The sequence below is a fragment of the Petaurus breviceps genome, unplaced genomic scaffold (genome assembly GCF_028583685.1).
Source record: "Petaurus breviceps papuanus isolate PSGF00001 unplaced genomic scaffold, PetGlider_PUasm1.0 419, whole genome shotgun sequence".
In the NCBI taxonomy this organism is placed as follows: Eukaryota; Metazoa; Chordata; class Mammalia; order Diprotodontia; family Petauridae; genus Petaurus; species Petaurus breviceps.
Window position 1 is genome coordinate 11,775,198 of NW_027186324.1, and position 19,087 is coordinate 11,794,284.

General features: G+C 40.2%; 1 protein-coding gene and 1 pseudogene across 1 annotated transcript in view; both read left to right on the plus strand.

The window, feature by feature from the left end:
* The window catches only part of LOC138171254 (keratin, type I cytoskeletal 18 pseudogene), a 73,268-nt pseudogene extending 57,505 nt beyond the window's left edge, over positions 1-15,763 (plus strand).
* CDKL5 (cyclin dependent kinase like 5) overlaps positions 1-19,087 on the plus strand; it is a 237,455-nt gene that overhangs the window by 102,890 nt on the left and 115,478 nt on the right. The window contains exon 4 of the mRNA XM_069100715.1: positions 9,662-9,707. Coding sequence (XP_068956816.1) covers positions 9,662-9,707 — 46 coding nt within the window. The remainder of the gene's footprint in view (positions 1-9,661; positions 9,708-19,087) is intronic.

Consider the following 19,087-nt stretch of genomic DNA (forward strand, 5'->3'; position numbering starts at 1 on the left):
TCCTATTAAAAAAAAAAAAAAAGAAAAGCGAAACAAAAACATCTGCTTACATCTTTCAAACCTTCTTTGATTTTTAAAATCTGTTGATGATCCCTCTTTTTTAAAACCTTTTTTCTTTCACTTTTAAACAAAGCCTCTAAACATTTCATTGCTTAGTCCAAGGATGTGACCTTCTGGGTCCTTGGGTATGGCTTTTTGACTGAGTCCTATTTTTGCAGAACAAAATTGTGTTTTATTATTACATATTATTAAAAAATAAAATTCCTTTTATTAAGGGCATTTCTTCTGTGGAATTTGGATTCTGTCAGAGGCCTGTACTGGAGCGCCTAGAGGGCCATATATGGCCTTAAGGCCACAGGTTCCCACCCTGAAGTCTTTCCTTGATCAATTTACCAACTTCTTTATCTCTGTTTTCTGCAGTTTGTGGGGTTCACACATAAAATATTCTGCTCATCTTTTCTCTCCCCCTGCAGGAACGCTTTCTCAAGTCCATCTATTTGATTAAACATCCATCTTTTCTCATTGATTAGACTCAGGTTTTCAGAAGGTTTCTTTTGATTGCTTTTTGAGCTTCTTTGCTTTTTGGAACCTATAATTCCATTGCCTTCTGCAGTTTCTAGTGAATGCAGAAAAGCCTCGTATTTCTATAATTTCCTTGCTCTTATATTTGAAGGCCTTTGGTCATTTGCAGAATCTATTGTTTGTCATCATTAGTATTGTCAAATTGAAGCACTATATGTCCTGGAGTTTGCAGCATAGGGCTTTTTTTCTGGAGGCATCTATGAATTCTTTCTCTTTTGATTCATTTTGGAATTTTTTTCTTGTTGTCGTATGTAGTCTTGGTTGCACGGGATGTTTTGGTTCATCAGGTAGCTATTGGATCACTTTTCTTTGTCTTCTGATATTCATAGAGAATGTTGTTATCTCTTTGGGGATTCAGGAATATTCATCCTTTCTGGTTTCAGGATCCACTCATCTGATTTATCTGCTTCTGTTCTGTTGTTCTCATGAAATCTTTCATTGATTATTACCCTTTCCCTCTTATTTTTCCCCGTTGTTCACTTTGACTCCTCCTCGTTTACTGGTGTGCATGCTCCTGGAACTGAAGCACAAAGCTGTGTCCATCTCTTTCCACCTTTCCTGGCCTCAGTAGCCCTTGGGGGACAGGCCTACCCTGTCTGGGTTTCAGTTTCCTTGAATCTCAGTGAAGATACACATGCTGAATCTCTGCCCCAGTTCCTTCCTTAGCTCTGCTTCTTTCCTTTTCTGACAGAATTGGTGTCTGCAACTCTGTATTGAGGTTGGGAGATAGTATTCTAGGTAGCATTTGAAGCTTTGGGGTCTTTAAGGCTAAACTGGAGCGCTATAAAGAAGGCAGCATGTGCTGCTTCACTTAGAATCAGTGTGTTCCTTGTTGTTAGTGGGGGTGTAGGGGGGTGAGGTTCCCCAGCATAAAGGGCAGAGGCTCTCCAGTAAGTATAAAGGCATCTGTCCCAGGTACATGCCTACAGGTTGACTTGTCATCCTTTGTCAGAGTGGGAGGCTGGCAGGAGAGTGATACTGAGGGAGTGCTTTCGTGATTAGTGTTCTCTAGTATGCATTTGTAGTTCTCTCTTTTTTTTTTCACCTGTGGATTAAGCTGCGGTTGCAACATATCTGGCACATAATTCCTTTTTAGGGTAGTTTTGAGAACCAAGAAAGGATTAGGAAGGATTCTTTTAGATGATCTTGTTACTGCTGTGACCCAAAAAAATCCTTCACTTACAGGATTTTGAAACATTGCTTTTTATATTTGTGTGAGGTTGTGGAATCTAAAATAATTCAAATCAAATAGTGAACATCCGACTGAAGGAGAATTAGAAAATTGTACATAATCCCATCTTTTTCAAAAATTCTTTTCTCTTTTCTTGCTAGGAGTTAATAACCATTACCTAGATCAGTACAGAATATCGAACTAGAGAAAAACAGGTTATTTTTACTATATTGCTGATTCATACTTTTACTAATGTTGGAGGATGATTAATAAAGAGTTTTGGTCTGAATGGCTGCTTCTTGGTTACAGTAAACAAAGATACTATTTTACACAGCATGACTGAAGTGTCATAAGTTAACAGTTATCAATATGCACTTGAAAGCAAGAATTTTCCACAATTGAGATAGTTTGCCCTTAGATAATTTTAGATTTCTCCAAAGTTTTCTCCCTCTATGTTCACCTAACCTCGACTTTAAAAACAGAAAAGTAAAGCTATTTGTACAGTGCCCCTTATCCTTTATAGCATTTTCACTTAGACTCTCTTTTTCTTAATTTTTCAGTACTATGAATTTGCCAAAAGGAGGTTGTAATAACCTTGTGTTAGAGATAGGAAAAGTGAGAGCTACTTAAGAGGGAACTTAAGAAAGCTTAAGTTACTTGCCCAGAGTTATAATCTGTGGCAAGACTGGCACAGGGATTTCTGACTTCAGATCCTTAAGTCAGTTCTGTCAAGAATCCTTACCTTTACTTCCTCCCTACTCCCACCACTTTTTTCTTTTTTTTTCTTTTTTGGAGGGCACTTGGGGTTAAGTGACTTGCCCAAGGTCACACAGCTACTTTTTTTTCTTTTGTGTGTTAAGTATCTGAGGCCGGATCTAAACCCAGGTCCTCCTGACTCCAGGGCCAGTGCTCTATTCACTTCACCACCTAGCCTCCCCTTTCTATATATTTATTTATTTATTTTCTTTTTGGAGGGCAATTGGGATTACGTGACTTGCCCAAAGTCACATGGCTTCTTTTTGGGTTAAGTGTCTCAGGCCGGATTTGAACTCAGGTCCTCCTGATTCCAGGTCCGGTGCTCTATTCACTGCGCCACCTAGCCTCCCCCTACTCCTACCATTTTTAAAGTGTGACAGAGGAAAAGCTTTTAATTACTCGGTGGTGTAATAATTAATTTGTTATTTTGTAATCTAACTCAGTGATTTTTAAGAAGTGTTTGGTTTGAAGGTGGTCATTTACTGTGAGGCTCCTCTTTCTCATCTCATACCACTCATGCCACTTCTTCACTGTCTCACACAGACATTGCCCTCCCGTACCAGGGTGAACCCTCTCCCTTCACAGGTGATTCCATTTCACCTTGTGTTCTCCAACAGATTGCCTTCTCTGACATCCCCACTCTAACATCAGTCTTTAATTTCTCCCAGTCTTTTGGCCTCTTCCCAGCTGCCTACAAGCATGCCTAATGTCTCCCCCATCCTCAAAAAACTTTCACTTGATCCTTCCAACCCTGCTATCATTTTATATTTCTTCTGCCCTTTGTGGCTAAACTCCTTAAAAAGACCTTCTACAAAAGAGGCCTTCATTTTCTCTCCTCTTACTCATTTCTTAATTTCTTTTTTTTTATTACCTTCTGATTTACATCATTCATTTCCACCAGATTTTGCGTTACAAATTTTCTCCCTGTTTTTCCCCAACCCACTGCCCCAAAATAGCAGTCCCACATCCCCTCCTCCAATCTGCTCTCTCCCATATCTTCTCCCATACCCCCTTAGACTTTTCCAGTGGATCTCTATGCCCCAGTTACATAAGTATATCTTATTTCCCAGTTACATGTAAGATAGTATTAATAATAATATATATGTATATATAATTTTAAACATTTGATTTTAAAACTTTGAATTCCACATTCATTCCCTTCCTCCCTTGTCACCCACCCTTACTGGGAAGATAAGCAGTTCAGTATACATTGTATGTGTGTAGCTAATGCAAAACAATAACATATAATATATTTCCCTCCCTCCTATCCCACCACCCACTTGTTCTATTCTCTACTTTGATCCCATCCCTTTTCATAAGTGGGTGCTTCCAGCTTCCCTCCTACCCCCAGCCTGCCCTCCCTTGCATCATTCCCCCTCTCACCCCCTTCCCCCCTACTCTCCTGTAGGGTGAGATACCCTATTTAGTGTGCATTTCATTCCCTCCCTGAACCAAATTCAGTGAGAATAACGTTGACCCATTCCCTTTTGCGTTCCTATTCTAACCCTCCATTGTAACCATTTTCCCTTGCCTCTTTTGTATGATAGTTGACCCCATTCTGTCTCTCCCAATCTCTCATTATATTCCTCTCTCACCTCTTAATTTCACCTTTTAAGTATCATCCCTTCCTGTTAAATTGGTCCTGTGCCTTCTATCTATGTATACCTGTAAACATATATATATACACATTCACATATTCATATATATGTATTCATACGCCCATATACCCTTCTATACACACACATATTTATATTCCCTTCAACAATTTTCATACTGAGAAAAGTTTCATCAGTTACAATTATCGTTTTTCCATGTAGGAATGTTAATAGTTCGACTTTGATCAGTGGCTTATGATTTCTTTTCCCTGTTTACCTTCTCATGCTTCTCTTGCTTCTTGTATCTGAATGTCAAATTTTCTATTCAACTCTGGTTTTTTCATTAAGAATGCTTGAAAGTCCTCTATTCCACTGAATGACCATATTTTCCCCTGAAAGATGATACTCAGTTTTTCTGGGTAGGTGATTCTTGGTTTCTCCTCTGCCCTCCTGAATATCATATTCCAAGCCCTTCAGTCCCTCAGTGTAGAAGGTGCCAGATCCTGTGTTATCCTGATTGTGTTTCCACAATATTCAAATTGTTTCTTCCTGGCTGCTTGTAACATTCTCTTTTTGATCTGGGAATCCAGAACCTGGCTGTAATATTCCTAGGAGTTTTCTTTTTTTAGATCTTTTTTCAGGAGGTGATTGGTAGATTCTTTCAACCTCTATTTTGCCCTCTAGTTCTAAAATATCAGGGCAGTTTTCTTTGAGAACTTCCTGGAGGATGATTTCTAGGTTCTTTCTTTGATCATGGCTTTCAGGTAGTCTAATAATTTTTAAATGATCTCTCCTGGGTCTATTTTCCAGTTCAGTGGTTTTTCCCATGAGATATTTCATATTGCCTTCTAGTCTTTCATTTGTTTGGATCTGTTTAACAGCATCTTGATTTCTCATAAAGTCATTAGCTTCCATTTGCTCCAATCTAATTCTGAAGCAATGATTCTCCTCTGTGAGCTTTTGAGATTCTTTTTCCATCTGGCAAATTTGGCTTTTTAAGGCATTCTTCTCCTCCTTGCATTTTTGAGCCTCTTTTGCCATTTGAGTCAGTCTGTTTTTTAAGGTGTTATTTTCCTCAGTCAGGCTGTTGACTCTCATTTCATAATATTCTTGCATCATTCTCATTTCTCTTCCCAAGTTTTCCTCCACTTCTCTTATCTGCTTCTTAAGGTCCTCTATGGCCTGTAACCAGCTCGTTTTTTTCCTTTGAAGCTTTCGGTGCAGGAGTTCTGACTTCATTGTCTTCCTCCTGTTCCATGCTTTGCTCCTTTTTGTCCCCAAAATAGGAGTGTAATGTTGGAATCTTCTGTCTGCTTTGTTTCCTTTGCCTGGTCATGTCTCCCCTCAGTCACTTGACCCCTGGGCTTTTTGCCGCAGTAGGACTCTGCCACCAGGCAGGGGAGCTTCTGTCCCAAACACTGGGTTTTCTCAACTGCTGGAGGTATTAGATGGGTACCCTCTCTGAGGTCTCCACACACTCTGGCAAGCTGGTCACGAACCCCAGACCTCCACCCTAGACTGCAATCCAGATCCAAGCAGGTTAAAGCAAGAGTGATTACCCCTCAGACTGGTGCTTGGTTCCCTACACTCTGCAGGTCAGGAGCTGAAGCTGCCACCTGGCGCTGGCTGGCTGTGCCTGCGTCTCAGTGGCTTCTCGCCCTGGAAGCCGACACAGTCCCACTTACTGGGTCCCAAAGTCCAGACTGCCTTGACCTCTCACTTTGTCCTTCACATCTATGTGTTGATAAATCTGGAAACTGCTACAGCTGCTGCTGATCTGGGGTCTGTCCAGCCAGTGGCTGTTCAGGCCCACTCTGGGGCTAAAGCCTGGGCGTGGGGCTGGGCTTAGCTCCCAGAGCGCTGCGCTGGATTCCTGCCGGCCTGTCCTCAGTGGGAGGTTAGCTTCTCTGTGTCATTTTGTGGGTTCTGCAGCTCCAAAGTTTGTTCAGAGTCCCCTTTTACATGGATTGGGGAAGGTAGAAGCTGGAGCCGTGGGGAGGTCGCGCAGCCTACTCCACCATCTTGACTCCGCACCCGCCCCCCCAATTTGTTACAACCTGACTTAAGATCTCCTCATGCTCTCTCCAGAGTTACCTGTGATCTAACTACCCAATCGGTGACCTTTTCTCAGTCTTCATTCTTCTTTATATCTCTGTTGCTTTTGACCCTGGTGATCATCCTCTCTTCTTTGAATACTGTCTTTTCTCTGGGTTTTTAGGATGCCACTCTCTCCTAGTTCCCTTCTGATCTGTCAGACTGTTTTTTCTCTGTCTCTTTTACTTGCCTCTCCCCCACATCATACCCTCTAACTCTGGGCGTCCCACAGGGCTTTCTCCTGGCGCCTCTTTTCTTTTTCCCATTATAATACTTAGTAATCTCATCAGCTCCTCATAGATTAAAATGACCATCTCTATTATGATGATTTTCAAATCTACCTATCCTCTTCTACCCTCACATCTCCCCTTGCCTTTCACACATTTTAGAACGTCCAGTAGACATACTCAACTTAATATGTCCAAAACTCAACTTACTATCTTCCCTCCTAATCCTCCCCTGCTCCCGTCTTCTCTATTACTTTTGAGGGTTCCTGCATCCTCCCAGTTCCCCAAGCTTGCAACCCACATGTCATCCTCAAGTCCTCACTGTATTTCAACCCTCCATATCCAGTTTGTTGCTAAGACGTGTTGATTTGATCACCTTTGTGTTTTCTCTCAACTAGGCCCCTTTTCCTCTTGGCCCTGGCCTTTTGCCGTAGTCTGTGGGTGTTTGTGCCTGACATGAGTTTCTTCCTTCTGCAGTCCATTTACCATTCAGCTGTCAGAGTGATTTTCCTAAAGCACAGCTTTCACCACTATGTTCGGTAAACTCCAGTGACTCCCATTTATCTCCAACAGCAGATACATAATCCTCTCTTCGGCCCTTGAAGCCCTTCATAGCCTATCTTCTCCCTACCTTTCCAGTCTTGCATCTTACTCCTTGCCACATATTATTTTGATCTAGTGATACCAGCCTTTTTGCCATTCCAGGAACACTCCATCTCTTAGGTATCTGTCTGTCCCCACATGCCTGGGATTCTTCCTCCTCATCTCTCCACCCACAGCTTCCTTCAATCCCAAGTAAAACTCCATCTTGTACAGGAAGCTTTTCCCAATTCTCCTTAATTCTAATGTCTTCCCTCTGTTAATTTTATCTTACATACCTTGTCTGCATATTTTTTCCTCCTTATTGTCTTCCCCATTGAATTGTGAATTACTTCAGGGCAGGGACTATCTTTGGCCTCTTTTTGTATCCTCAGCAGTGCAATAGGGCTAGGCACATAAGTAAGCACTTAGTAAATGCTTGTTGACTTACTGTCTTATTGAGACAAAATGAAACTCATTATCTTTTTCCCCAAATTCACCTCTTTTCTGAATTTTCTATTCCTTTTCTCTTGCTAACATCTGTTACTTTCTATTACAAAGACACCATTATCCTTCTAGGTACCCAGGTTTAAATCCTTCATGTTATCCTTAACCCACCTAATAGTAAGCTGCCCAATCTTAACATTTTTACTCCCACAACATTTTTTCTGTAGTCTTCTTTTCTCCACTCCAGTAGCTGCCATCCTAATTCAGGCCCTCATCACCTCTTGCACAAATTACTGCAGTAGCTTGTAATTTGTCTTCTTGCCTCGAGTCCCTCCTTACTCCAGTGTGTCCTCCACAGGGTTTTAAAAGGGATTTTTACTAAACTGCTGGTATGACCATGTTACTCCCCTATGCAGTCCATTCCGAGGGCTCCCTGTCATCTCTAGGATCAGAGATAAATTCCTTTGTTGGACATTAAAAGCTTCTCCCATGCCGGCCTCAGCTTCCCTTTTCAGCTTTGTTCAGTTCCTCCCTTTTGGTCTGTTCTCATTGGCCTTCCTTATCATTTCTCAGGACTGCACATACATACCTCCACCTGCCTTTGCATTGGCTGTGCCCTAGCTGCTGCTGTTTAGTCCCCTTGTTTCCTTCTAGACTCGGCTTCTTCTGCATGGTGTTGCCTGACTGCATCACTCTCCTGCTTCACAAAGTTCATAAATCCTCTAGGACTAGATAGAGCGTTTATGAAGTGCTTACTGTATGCCAGCACTGTGCTAACCGCTGAGGATATGAAGCCAACAAAAACAAAACAACACTGAAATGTTCCCTCTTTCTGAGGAGCTTACATCTGATGGGAGAGACAAAGCCTGTGATGAGATGGAAGCACATGTGCGTGTGAACCAGGCATGTGGAGAGGGCGCCTTTAGTAGGGAGTAAGCTGAAAGTGGGTTTAAGCAGTACGGCGAGGGGCTTCCAGACAGGGACTTCACTAATCATTGAGTAAGGTGACCAAAGCATCAAGCAGCTTGTGGTGGTGATGGTGGAGCAGATGAGAAGTGGATGATTGAATGGAAATTGAGCAACGTGCCAAACACAAGCGTCTCTTTACCACCTGACTCCAATCCATCTTCCTTCATATAATGGACAAAGTGACCTTCCTGCTGTTCCTCAACTGTAACGTTCCAGTGGCCATCTCCATGTTTTTGCACAGACTTTCCTGTACTCCTGTTTTCCTTCAGAGCTGGGCTCAAATACAGGGAGCTTTCTTGAACCCTCTGTACCCCCCATAACCTTGTTTCTGCTTTGTATTTATTTTGTACATACGTGTGTGTATATGTTTTTCACTTCGAGAAAATGTAAATTCCTTGAGCGTACGAACTATTTGCTTTTTTTCCTTGTAACCATAATGCCTGGCCCAAAGTAGGCACTTCAAAATACTTGTGGATTGATGACAGAAAATAACAAAAATATGTACTTACCTCTGGGTAGAAAAATATGTGATTAATTTTAGACATCAGTTTTCCAATATGTTTATTAAATTCTCTTGCCGTATGTATTTACCTTAACTTTGGAATTGAGAATTAAAAGGAAGACTTCATTTAGTTCAGTAATTCTCAAATGTTTTGATGTCCCCAGTCGCTCCTGAACCACCCGCCCTCTCAATCCCACAGAAAAGAGTATTAGAATTTCCACATTTCTATGCTTTAATAAAAATAGAGCATTCTGGCAACAAACTTTCTTTTTTTCATTTTGGGAGCGAGAAATGGTAAGGAGAGGTTGATGGTGGTCATTTTCAGAAGGCACACAAAAGAGTACATTGTTTATTAAAATAAGTGTCTGTGGTTGTTTAATAATAGTAAAAGGTATTTGGCCAGTGAGCCAGACAGCTTGGGTTGAAACAACTAGAATGTCTAGTAATAGTTAACAACTTTCTTAAACAACTTATCTTGACAGCCCTTCTTTAGATTGACAGTACAAATGAAGACGTAAAGTCCTATTCACCCTGTCCCTTTTTAATGGTCTAAAGTTATTTATTCTTTTGTCCACATCTTCCCCCAGGAAATACGGAGAATAGCTGGTCAGAGTAATGTTGTGTATGGTTGTCTAAATACCTTTCTCACGTGGCCAAGTTGTAAGATTTGAGAAATGTTTAGTTATTAAGGTTTGTCGCTTGAAAATGACGTTCTTCTCTTTTGACTCTTCCTTTTCAGGAAACACATGAAATTGTGGCAATCAAGAAATTCAAGGACAGTGAAGGTATGTTTTTCTGTATGTTAAAGTTTTTGTATGCCATTTATAGAATAGATATGCCTTATCAAGCAAAAGTCTTATAAGCAGCTGAGTTTTTAAAATAACAGCCTCAAGAGATGGAGTAATAGTGCCTTTCTAGGACTTTGATTTGGAATATTAAGTCCATTTTATGAGAATAACTCAAAATCACCATCATTTACTGTTGGAGAATTCACTTTTAGTTGGAGATATGATCAGTGATCAGGAAAATGTTTTATAAAGTCTTGTTAGAAAGATCTTTAACTTGACCCTACATCACTGGTATGAGCAAATTGTATAATTGTGAGATATTTCTGTACTTTCGTACATAATCTGTAAATTACAACTTTAGAGCTTTTGTTATCACCTATTGTGATGTTTATTTCATAGGCAAAGTTAGAAATTTAAAGTAGAGTGATCATGATGTATCATATAACATTGTCTCCATCTTAAAACAATTTAAAATTCTTTGGCATGACACAGACTTTTCAAGGAATAATAGGCACTATCCTTAGAGACTTTTTCATATGTATAGTTTTAGTTCCCAAGATGCACTTTCCATTAGAAGTGTAAGTGGAGTATTGAAACCAAGCTATGTTGATCAAGAGTGATAAAGCATAAGAGCTCACTTGAACTCCACTATATAAAATCAATGCATTAGTTGAGAAATGAAGCAAAGAGCTGATCGGAAAAGCATGATTTTTGGAATTTGATAGATGGCCTGCATTCAGAGGAAGCTATTTTAAGACTACACTGGAGATCCTCAAAATAGCAGTCATGTTCAACTTTCATTATCAACATGCATTTATTTATTAAGCACCATGAGACCTGTCACTAAGTTAAGATGAACAACAATTTTATTAGATTAACCATAAAACCTAATTGACATTAAGTGTTTTAACAGATCCAACAACAAAGAAGTCCTAGAAAAAGTGAAATTCTTTGTTTTCTTTCCTCTTCTGGCAAGCCTAATATATGCAGGGAATGAATTACAGCAGGATGCCCAAACAACTATTACATGGGCTGCCAAAGAAAAGAAGACCAAAATAATTGCTTTCAAGATACTCTGAAAATAGCTTCAAATAAAGGAGAAAAAGAACAATGATTCTGATGTTACACAAACTATAATAATTGGAAAAGAAAGCGTTCTTCTGCTCTCTTTCACTTACATGAATGTGGTCATGGTATTTTAAACCAGGAAGGGAGACAATATTTTAAGAAAGTTCTAAATTAATGTTACTAATGGACATTGAAGTACAAATTTTAAATAAAATATTGACAAATCAGCAACAGAAACGAGGAAATTTATATATGTGACAAGGTTGGATTTATAACAGGCATGGTGGGTTGGTCCAACATCAATGTAATAAATCATGTTAATAGCATAAATAATAAAATGCGTTATCATATCAATAGATGCTGAAAAGAATTTTAACAAAACCCAACATCTGTCTCTGTTAAAAAAAAAAAAAAGAAACAAACCAAAAAACAACCAGCAACCAAAAGCACTAGAAGGCATAAGAGTAAATGGATCTTTCCTTGATATAGTAAATAATATTTATCTAAAGGGAGGAGCAAACATTATATGTGATAGAAAAAGCTAGAAGCTTTTCCAGTAAAATGAAGGTAAAGCAAGGATGTCCATTATTAAAATATCACCACTATTTAACAACGTTCTAGAAATGCTAACTATAGCTGTGAAAAATGAAAATTGAGAATAAGCGTAGCAAAGAGAAAACAAAATTACTGCTTTTTTCAAATTATATAATTCATATTGTAAATCTCATCATCATTAAAAAATTGAAACAAAACCTCAGAGTTGCAGGACTTCAAATATATTCACATAATGAATAATAATTCATTCCCTTACATTATTACCAAGAAAATCTGAAATATAAAAATATGAAGACATAGAGAAATTTTATTTAAAATAACTGTTGGAAGGTATGAAATATTTGAGAATGATCTGACTATTCTGATTGCGCCTGACTCTCCTCTACCAACATCATGAATTTCACTCCCTGTTGCACCATGTTTTCCATCAACTACTACTGCTCCCTGGGCTCAGTCCAGGAAGCCAGCTACCAGGTTCAGCTGGCCAGTAGTACTGCCAGTGTCTATGCAGATGCCAGCAGTTCTGGCTCCCAGATCTCCATGGCCCTCACCACCGGCTTCCACATGGGCTGGGAGGCCAGGATCCTGATGGGGGTGCTGGTCAGGATCAGGGGGATCCAGGGGGAGAAAGAGATCATGCAGGACCTCAGGGACTGCCTCGCCTCCTATCTGGAGCGCGTGTGGAGCCTGGAGACTGAGAATCATAAACTGAAAGGGAAAATCAGGGAGCATATGGACAGGAAGGGGCCTCAGACCAGAGAGTGGGGACACTATTTCAAGATGAATGAGGATCTGCAGGCACAGATCTATACAAGCTCAGTGGACAAAGCCAGAATTGTCTGACTGATAATGCCTGTCTGGTGGCTGACTTCAGAGTCAGGTATGAAGCAGAGCTGGCCATGAGACTGTAGAAAGCGACATTCACGGCCTCCGGAAGGCCATCGATGACACCATTGTGACCAGGCTGCAACTGGAGACAGAGATCGAAAACCTGAAGTAAGAGCTGCTTTTTATGAAGAAGAACCATGAAGAGGAGGTGAATTCTCCACAAGCCCAAATCGCAGGCTCTGGGCTGACTGGGGAGGTGGACTCTCCCAAATCTCAGGACTTGAGCAAGGTCATGGCTGATATCCGAGCCCAGTAGAAGAACAGAGAGGAGCTTGGCAAATACTGGTCCCAGCAGATCGAGGAGAGCACTGTGGTGATCTGCACCAGATCTGAGGAGGTGGAAGCAGCCCGAAACATTGTCACTGAGCTGAAACGTACAGTCCAGTCCCTAGAGATTGACTTGGGTTTCCTTCAAAACCTGAAAACCAGCTTGGACGACAGCCTGAGGGAGGTGGAGACCTGCTACGCTATCCAGATGGAGCAGATGAATGCAGCCCTGCTGCATCTGGAGGCAGAGCTGGGGCAGACAGGAGCAGAGGGGCAGCGCCAGGCCCTGGAGCATGAGGCGCTGGGCAACATTAACGTCAAACTGGAAGCAGAAATCAACACCTGCTGAAACCTGCTGGAGAATGGGGAGGACTTCAGTCCTGTGCATGCCTTGGACAGCGGCAGCAGTTCCTTACATGAGACCAAGACCCAGAGGACTGTGTGGTGGCACCAAAGTCCTGAGGATGAAGGCTCTTAGGTCACCTAAAAAAAAATTGAGAATGTTTCTACTAAGGTAGAGCTGTGAATTAAGTACAACCATGAAATACTTTTTGCAAAAATTAACAGTTCTAAGTAATTGGAGAAATATTACTAGGTCATTGGTGTAATAAATATTATATAAAATATAATTATGTATAATAATATACAGTACAATATAATAAAAATGACAGATTATTTTATAGAGCCAGAAAAATAAATACCATTCATCTCTAAGAGCAAATTTGGTCAAGAATCTCAAGGGTAAAAATGGAAAAAAAAAAAAAAAAAAGAAACTTTTTTTTTTTTAGTTGAAATTAAATTTAATAGTAATAATTATTAAAATAGAGAAGTCATTTATTCCTATTATTTCTAGTGTTTTTAATAGGAATGGATGTATTTTGTCAAAAGCCTTTTCTGCATCTATTGAGATAATCATGTGGTTTTTGCTAGTTTTGTTGTGGATATGATCAATAATACTGATGGTTTTCTTAATATTAAACCATCCTGGCATTCTTGGAATAAATCCTACCTGATCAAAGTGTATTATTCTTGTGATAAGTTGCTGTAGTCTTTTTGCTAATATTTTATTTAAAATTTTTGCATCTATATTAATGAGGGAAATTGGTCTATAATTTTCTTTGTCTCTTTTATCTCTTTTTGAATTTTGTAAACTAAAAGTAAACAAATTAATAAAGACCAAACAAATAAAATAAAATAGAGAAGTCAGTAAGTGAAACCAATTAGGCACATAGTATACATGAGCAAGTGAACATGGCACGGTGTTTGATGAACTTAAAGACTCCACTTCCTGGGGTAGGGGCTCACTGTTTGAAAAACCTCTTCTTAAAGCTACACGACAGTCTGATAGACACTACTCTTACTTTGTGTGCCGACATAAAACCCAGATATATAGATGGTTGTGATGTCCCAAAAAAAGAAATTACTTTTTAAATCTTCAGATAGGGAGAAGTTCATGACTAAATCAATACAGAGGATCACAGAAAATGAAACAAACAATTTTGATGGTATAAAATTGAAAATTTTTTGCCTAAATGAATTTTATGCCATTAAAATTATATGGGAGATAGAAACTGGGGGGGAAAACCCACAATTTATCTGATAAAGGTCTCATATCCAAGATATGTAAGTAATTGAATACAATTTATAAGGCTTAAGAGCTATTCCCAAATATATAAGTTAATTATTCAACATTTTAAAGTGCATGCTATGTTCCAGCCACTAGTCAAAACATAGGAACAGGCAGTTTTCAGAGGATGAAATCCAAACTTTTTTTTCTTTTTTTCCCCCAATTTATTTATTTTTAGTTTTCAGCATTCATTTCCACAGGATTTTGAATTACAAATTTTTCTCCCCGTCTCTCCCCTACCACCCACCCCAGAATAGCAAGCCTATTGAATACCCCTTCCCCCAAACTGTTCTCTCCTAAATCCTCCCCCATCCTGCCCCCTAACCATCTAGTAGGGCAAGATGGATTTCTATACCCCAGTACCTGTATATCTTACTTTCCATTTGCATGTAAAAAGCAATTAAAAATTTTTTTAAACATTTGTTTTTAAAACTTTGACTTCCAGATTTTTTCCTTTCTACCCTCCTCACCCATCCCCACTGGGAAGATAAGCAATTCAATATAAATTGTACATGTGTAGTTACACAAAACATTTCCATAGTAGTTATATTGTGAAAGACTAACTATAATTCCCTCCATCTTATCCTGCTTATTTTAATTTTCTCCTTTGACCCCTGTCCCTTTTCAAAAGTGTTTACTTCTAACTACCCTCTCCCCCAATCTTCCCTCCCTTCTGTCATCCTCCCTCTTATCCCCTTCCCCTCTATTTTTCTTGTAGGGTAAGATACCCAATTGAGTGTGTATGTTATTCCCTCCTTAAGCCAAATTCAATGAGAGTAAAGTTGGCCCATTCCTTTTTATCTTCCTGCTCTTCCCTTCCATTGTAACAGTTTTCTCTTGCCTCTTTTATATGAGATAGTTTACCCTAATTTATCTCTCCCTTTTCCCTTCTCCTAATATATTCCTCTCTCACCTCTTCATTTTTTTTATTTTTTGGATATCATCCCTTTATATTCAATTCATCCTGTGCCCTTTATCTATGTATACATGTACATACATATGCACACACTCATATATATTTATATATTCATACACCCTCCTGTACATATATATTATATGTATGTATGTATACATATATTCCCTTTAACTATTCTCATACTTAGAAAAGTCTTATGAGTTACAATTATCATTTTTCCATGTAGGAATATAAATAGTTCAACTTTAATAAGTTCCTTGTGATTTCTTTCTCCTGTTTACCTTCTCCTGCTTCTTGTATTTGAAAGTCAGATTTTCTGTTCAGCTCTGGTTTTTTCATCAAGGATGCTTGAAAATCCTCTCTTTCATTGAATGACCATATTTTCCCCTGTAACATTATACTCAGTTTTGCTGGGTAGGTGACTCTTGGTTTTAATCCCAGCTCCTTTGCACTCCAGAATATCATACTCCGAGCCCTCTGATCCCTTAATGTAGAAACTGCTAGGTCTTGTGTTACCCTGTTTGTGTAATTCCACAATACTCAAATTGTTTTTTCCTGGCTGCTTGCAGTATTTTCTCCTTGATCTGGGAACTCTGGAATTTCCTATGATATTCCTAGGAGTTTTCTTTTAGGATCTTTTTCAAGAGGCAATTGGTGAATTCTTTCAGTTTCTATTTTGGCCCTCAGGTTCTAGAATATCAGGGCAGTTTTGCTTGATAATTTCTTGAAAGATGTTGTCTAGGCTCTTTTTTTGTTCATGGCTTTCAGATAGTTCAATAATTTTAAAATTATGTCCCCTGGGTCTATTTTCCAGGTCAGTGGTTTTTCCATTGAGATATTTCACATTAGCTTCTATTTTTTTTTTCATTTGTTTGGATCTGTTTTATAGTATCTTGATTTCTCATAAAGTCATTAGCTTCCATTTTCTCAAATCTAATTTTGAAGGAATTATTCTCTTCAGTGACTTTTTGAAATTCCTTTTCCATCAGGCAAATTTGGCTTTTTAAGGCATTCTTCTCCCTGTTGGCTTTTTGGGCCTCTTTTACCATTTGGGTTAGTCTGGGTTTTTTTTTTAAGCAATTGGGGTTAAGTAACTTGCTCAAGATTATACAGCCAGTTATTTTGTGTGGGTGTTAAGTATCTGAGGCTGGAACCGATCCCAGGTCTCCTGACTCTAGGGCTGACGCTATTACTCATTGCGCCACCTGGCCGCCCCCGCTAGTTTATTTTTTAAGGTGTTACTTTAGTATTTTGGGGAGTCTCCTTTAGCATGCTGTTGACTTGCTTTTCATGATTTTCTTGCATCATTCTTATTTCTCTTCCCAATTTTTTCCTCCACTTCTCTTACTTGATTTTCTTTTCTTTTTGCTTTTTGGAGGGCAATTGGGGTCAAGTGACCTGCCCAAGGTCACATGGCTAGTTTTTGTGTTAAGTGTCTGAGGCCAGATTTGAACTCAGGTCCTTCTGACTTGGGGGCCAGTGCTCTATTCACTGTACCATCTAGCCGCCCCTCTTACTTGATTTTCAAAATCCTTCTTGAGCTCCTCTGTGGTCTGTAACCAGTTCATTTTTCCTCGAAGCTTTTGATGCAGGAGTTCTGACTTCATTGTCTTCCTTCTGTTCCATGCTTTGATCCTTTTTGTCCCCAAAAAGCGATTCTATGTTCCATGCTTCCTCTGCTTGCTTATCTTGCCAGGCAATTACTTGACGTTTGAGCTCTTTGCCATGGTAGGACTCTGCTTCCAGAGTGGAATGAGTTTTTGTCCCATATTGCTAAGGTTTTCCTAGTGGCTGGAACTATTAGGAGGGCCGCCTCTCTGTAGCCCCCACAAGCTCTGGCACACTGGTCACACACCCCAGAACCACCACCCAAGACCATGATCCAGATTCAAGCAGGTTAAAGCGAGAGGGATTTCCCTCTGGATGGTCTCTTGGTCCCCCTGTGTCCTGCAGACCAGGAGCTCTGGAAGCAGCCAGAAGGCAGCAAACACAGCTGCTGCACCGCAGGCACTTCTCGCCCTGGGGACAGCGGCCAGACGGTCCTTCTTCATGCAGTTCCAGCAGAGTTCCCAACGGACCTTTTACTTTCTTTTTGGCGTTTCTGGGTTGAGAAGTCTGGAAACCTCCACAGTTGCTGGTGCTTCATTCTCCTGAAGTCTGCTCTGGCCGCTGCTGGTTGGGGCTAGAACTGGGCTCCCGGGGACTGTGCTTGAGTCCTAGCCACAGGCAATAACCCTTCCTGCCGGCCTGCCAGGCTGCCTTCAGTGGCAGATTTGTTTCTCTCTGTTACTTTGTGGGTTCTGCAGCTCTAAAATGTGCTAGAGTCATTTTTTTACATGTATTGGAGGTGATGGGAGCCAGATTCGCTTAGAAGGCCTGTCCTTGTGCTGCCATCTTGGCTCTGCCCCGACTATGCTTATTTTCAGATTGTATCCAGTCAGTAAACATCTATTAGGTGTCTCCTGTGTGTCAGGCACTGTGCTGAAGGATTGTGGTGGGGGGATGCAGAAAGGCAAAAGACCTACCCTCCAAGACCAGGAAATAATTAATAGAGATTAGGATTAGAATTAAGAGTTGTGGAGAAATGCTTATGACAGAAGATAGGATTTTAGGTTGCTATATTTTTAAACTAAATTTTTAGTTTCCTGAGAGAGTCCTTGGAGGGGGGAGGAGTATAAGGTATAAAAATCCTGGAAGGGTGGGGAGGGGCTAGGTGATGAAGGGCTTTGAAAGCCCTTTTATTTTTCATCCGAAGGGAGCCACTGGAGTTATTGAGTATGGAGGTGACACAATTGGACCTGCATGTTAGGAAAATCACTGTGACAGATTGTATTCTTCAGTTCAGTGATATTGGCTTCTTTTTTTTCCTTTTTGGAGGGGGGGAGGGCAGGGCATTTGGGGTTAAGTGACTTGCCCCAGGTCACACGGCTAATACATGTTAAGTGTCTAAGCCCGGATTTGAACTCAGGTCCTCCTGGCTGCAGGACTGGTGCTCTATTCACTGCGCCGCGTAGCTGCCCTGATATTGGCTTCTTGAACATGTGACTTCATTTCCCTGTTTCAGGCAATTTCATAGACTTATCCTCATGTCTGAAAAGTTCTCCCTCTTCATTTTGTTCCTGGTATCCCTGGCTTACTGAAAGTACCAGATAAAATCCCACCTTCTGGCTGAAGCCTTTTCTTGTCCCCTTTAATTCCAATGCCTTCTTTTTGTTGATTTCTCTTCTTAGCATTTTGAGAGCTGGGACTATCCCTTTATTTATTGTTGTGGGTCCTTTGTTCTCAAAGAGGACAGATGACTTAGTGAGGATGATGTCTCGATTTGCACGTGAATTGGATGTGAGTGGGGTCAGCCTCACTCCTTCAGTCATCTAAGTCCAGTGACAAGACAAAGGTCAAGATGACTAGCAATGGAACAGGATGCAGTGAGTCTTTCCCAGGTGTCAGTTTGTCTAAGGGCACTGCCCCCCCCCAATAACTAAGGGCTGGGTAAGAGTTGAGACAAAAGATGGCTTAATTTACTATAAAGAAGGTATCAGTCTGGGAGGGGTTACCTGTTTGGGCCAAAACAAAAAGCAGCTTCTGTGTATACTCATGTAGCCATCAGAACTGAACAGTGGGCCACTGAGGCTTAGGTTGGGGCGGCCTGTCATTTGGGTTATAAGGTGGAGTAAAGCAGCATCATTTATTGGCTGATTGAATCTTAGTTCTGATTCTTACACTCATTACTTATACGGCTGTGGGCAAACCACTTCATCTCTTTGAGCCTAAGTTTCTATAAAATGGGTATGGTAATCCTTTTACTACCTACCTCACAAGATTATGAGGAAAGCATCATGTAAACTTTAAAATGCTATGGAAACTTGAACTATTTTTATTTTTAATTTATTCGTTTACTTAATCCAGACATGATTTAATCTATGTAGAACGCTCTAGTAAATAAACTTCTTTGCAATTGCAGGTAGCAAAGCACCCAGCCTCTGCCTACAACTTTGATTTTTAGAGAATTGGCTGGGTCACTGAAAGCATTAAATGACATCATCATCATCATCATCA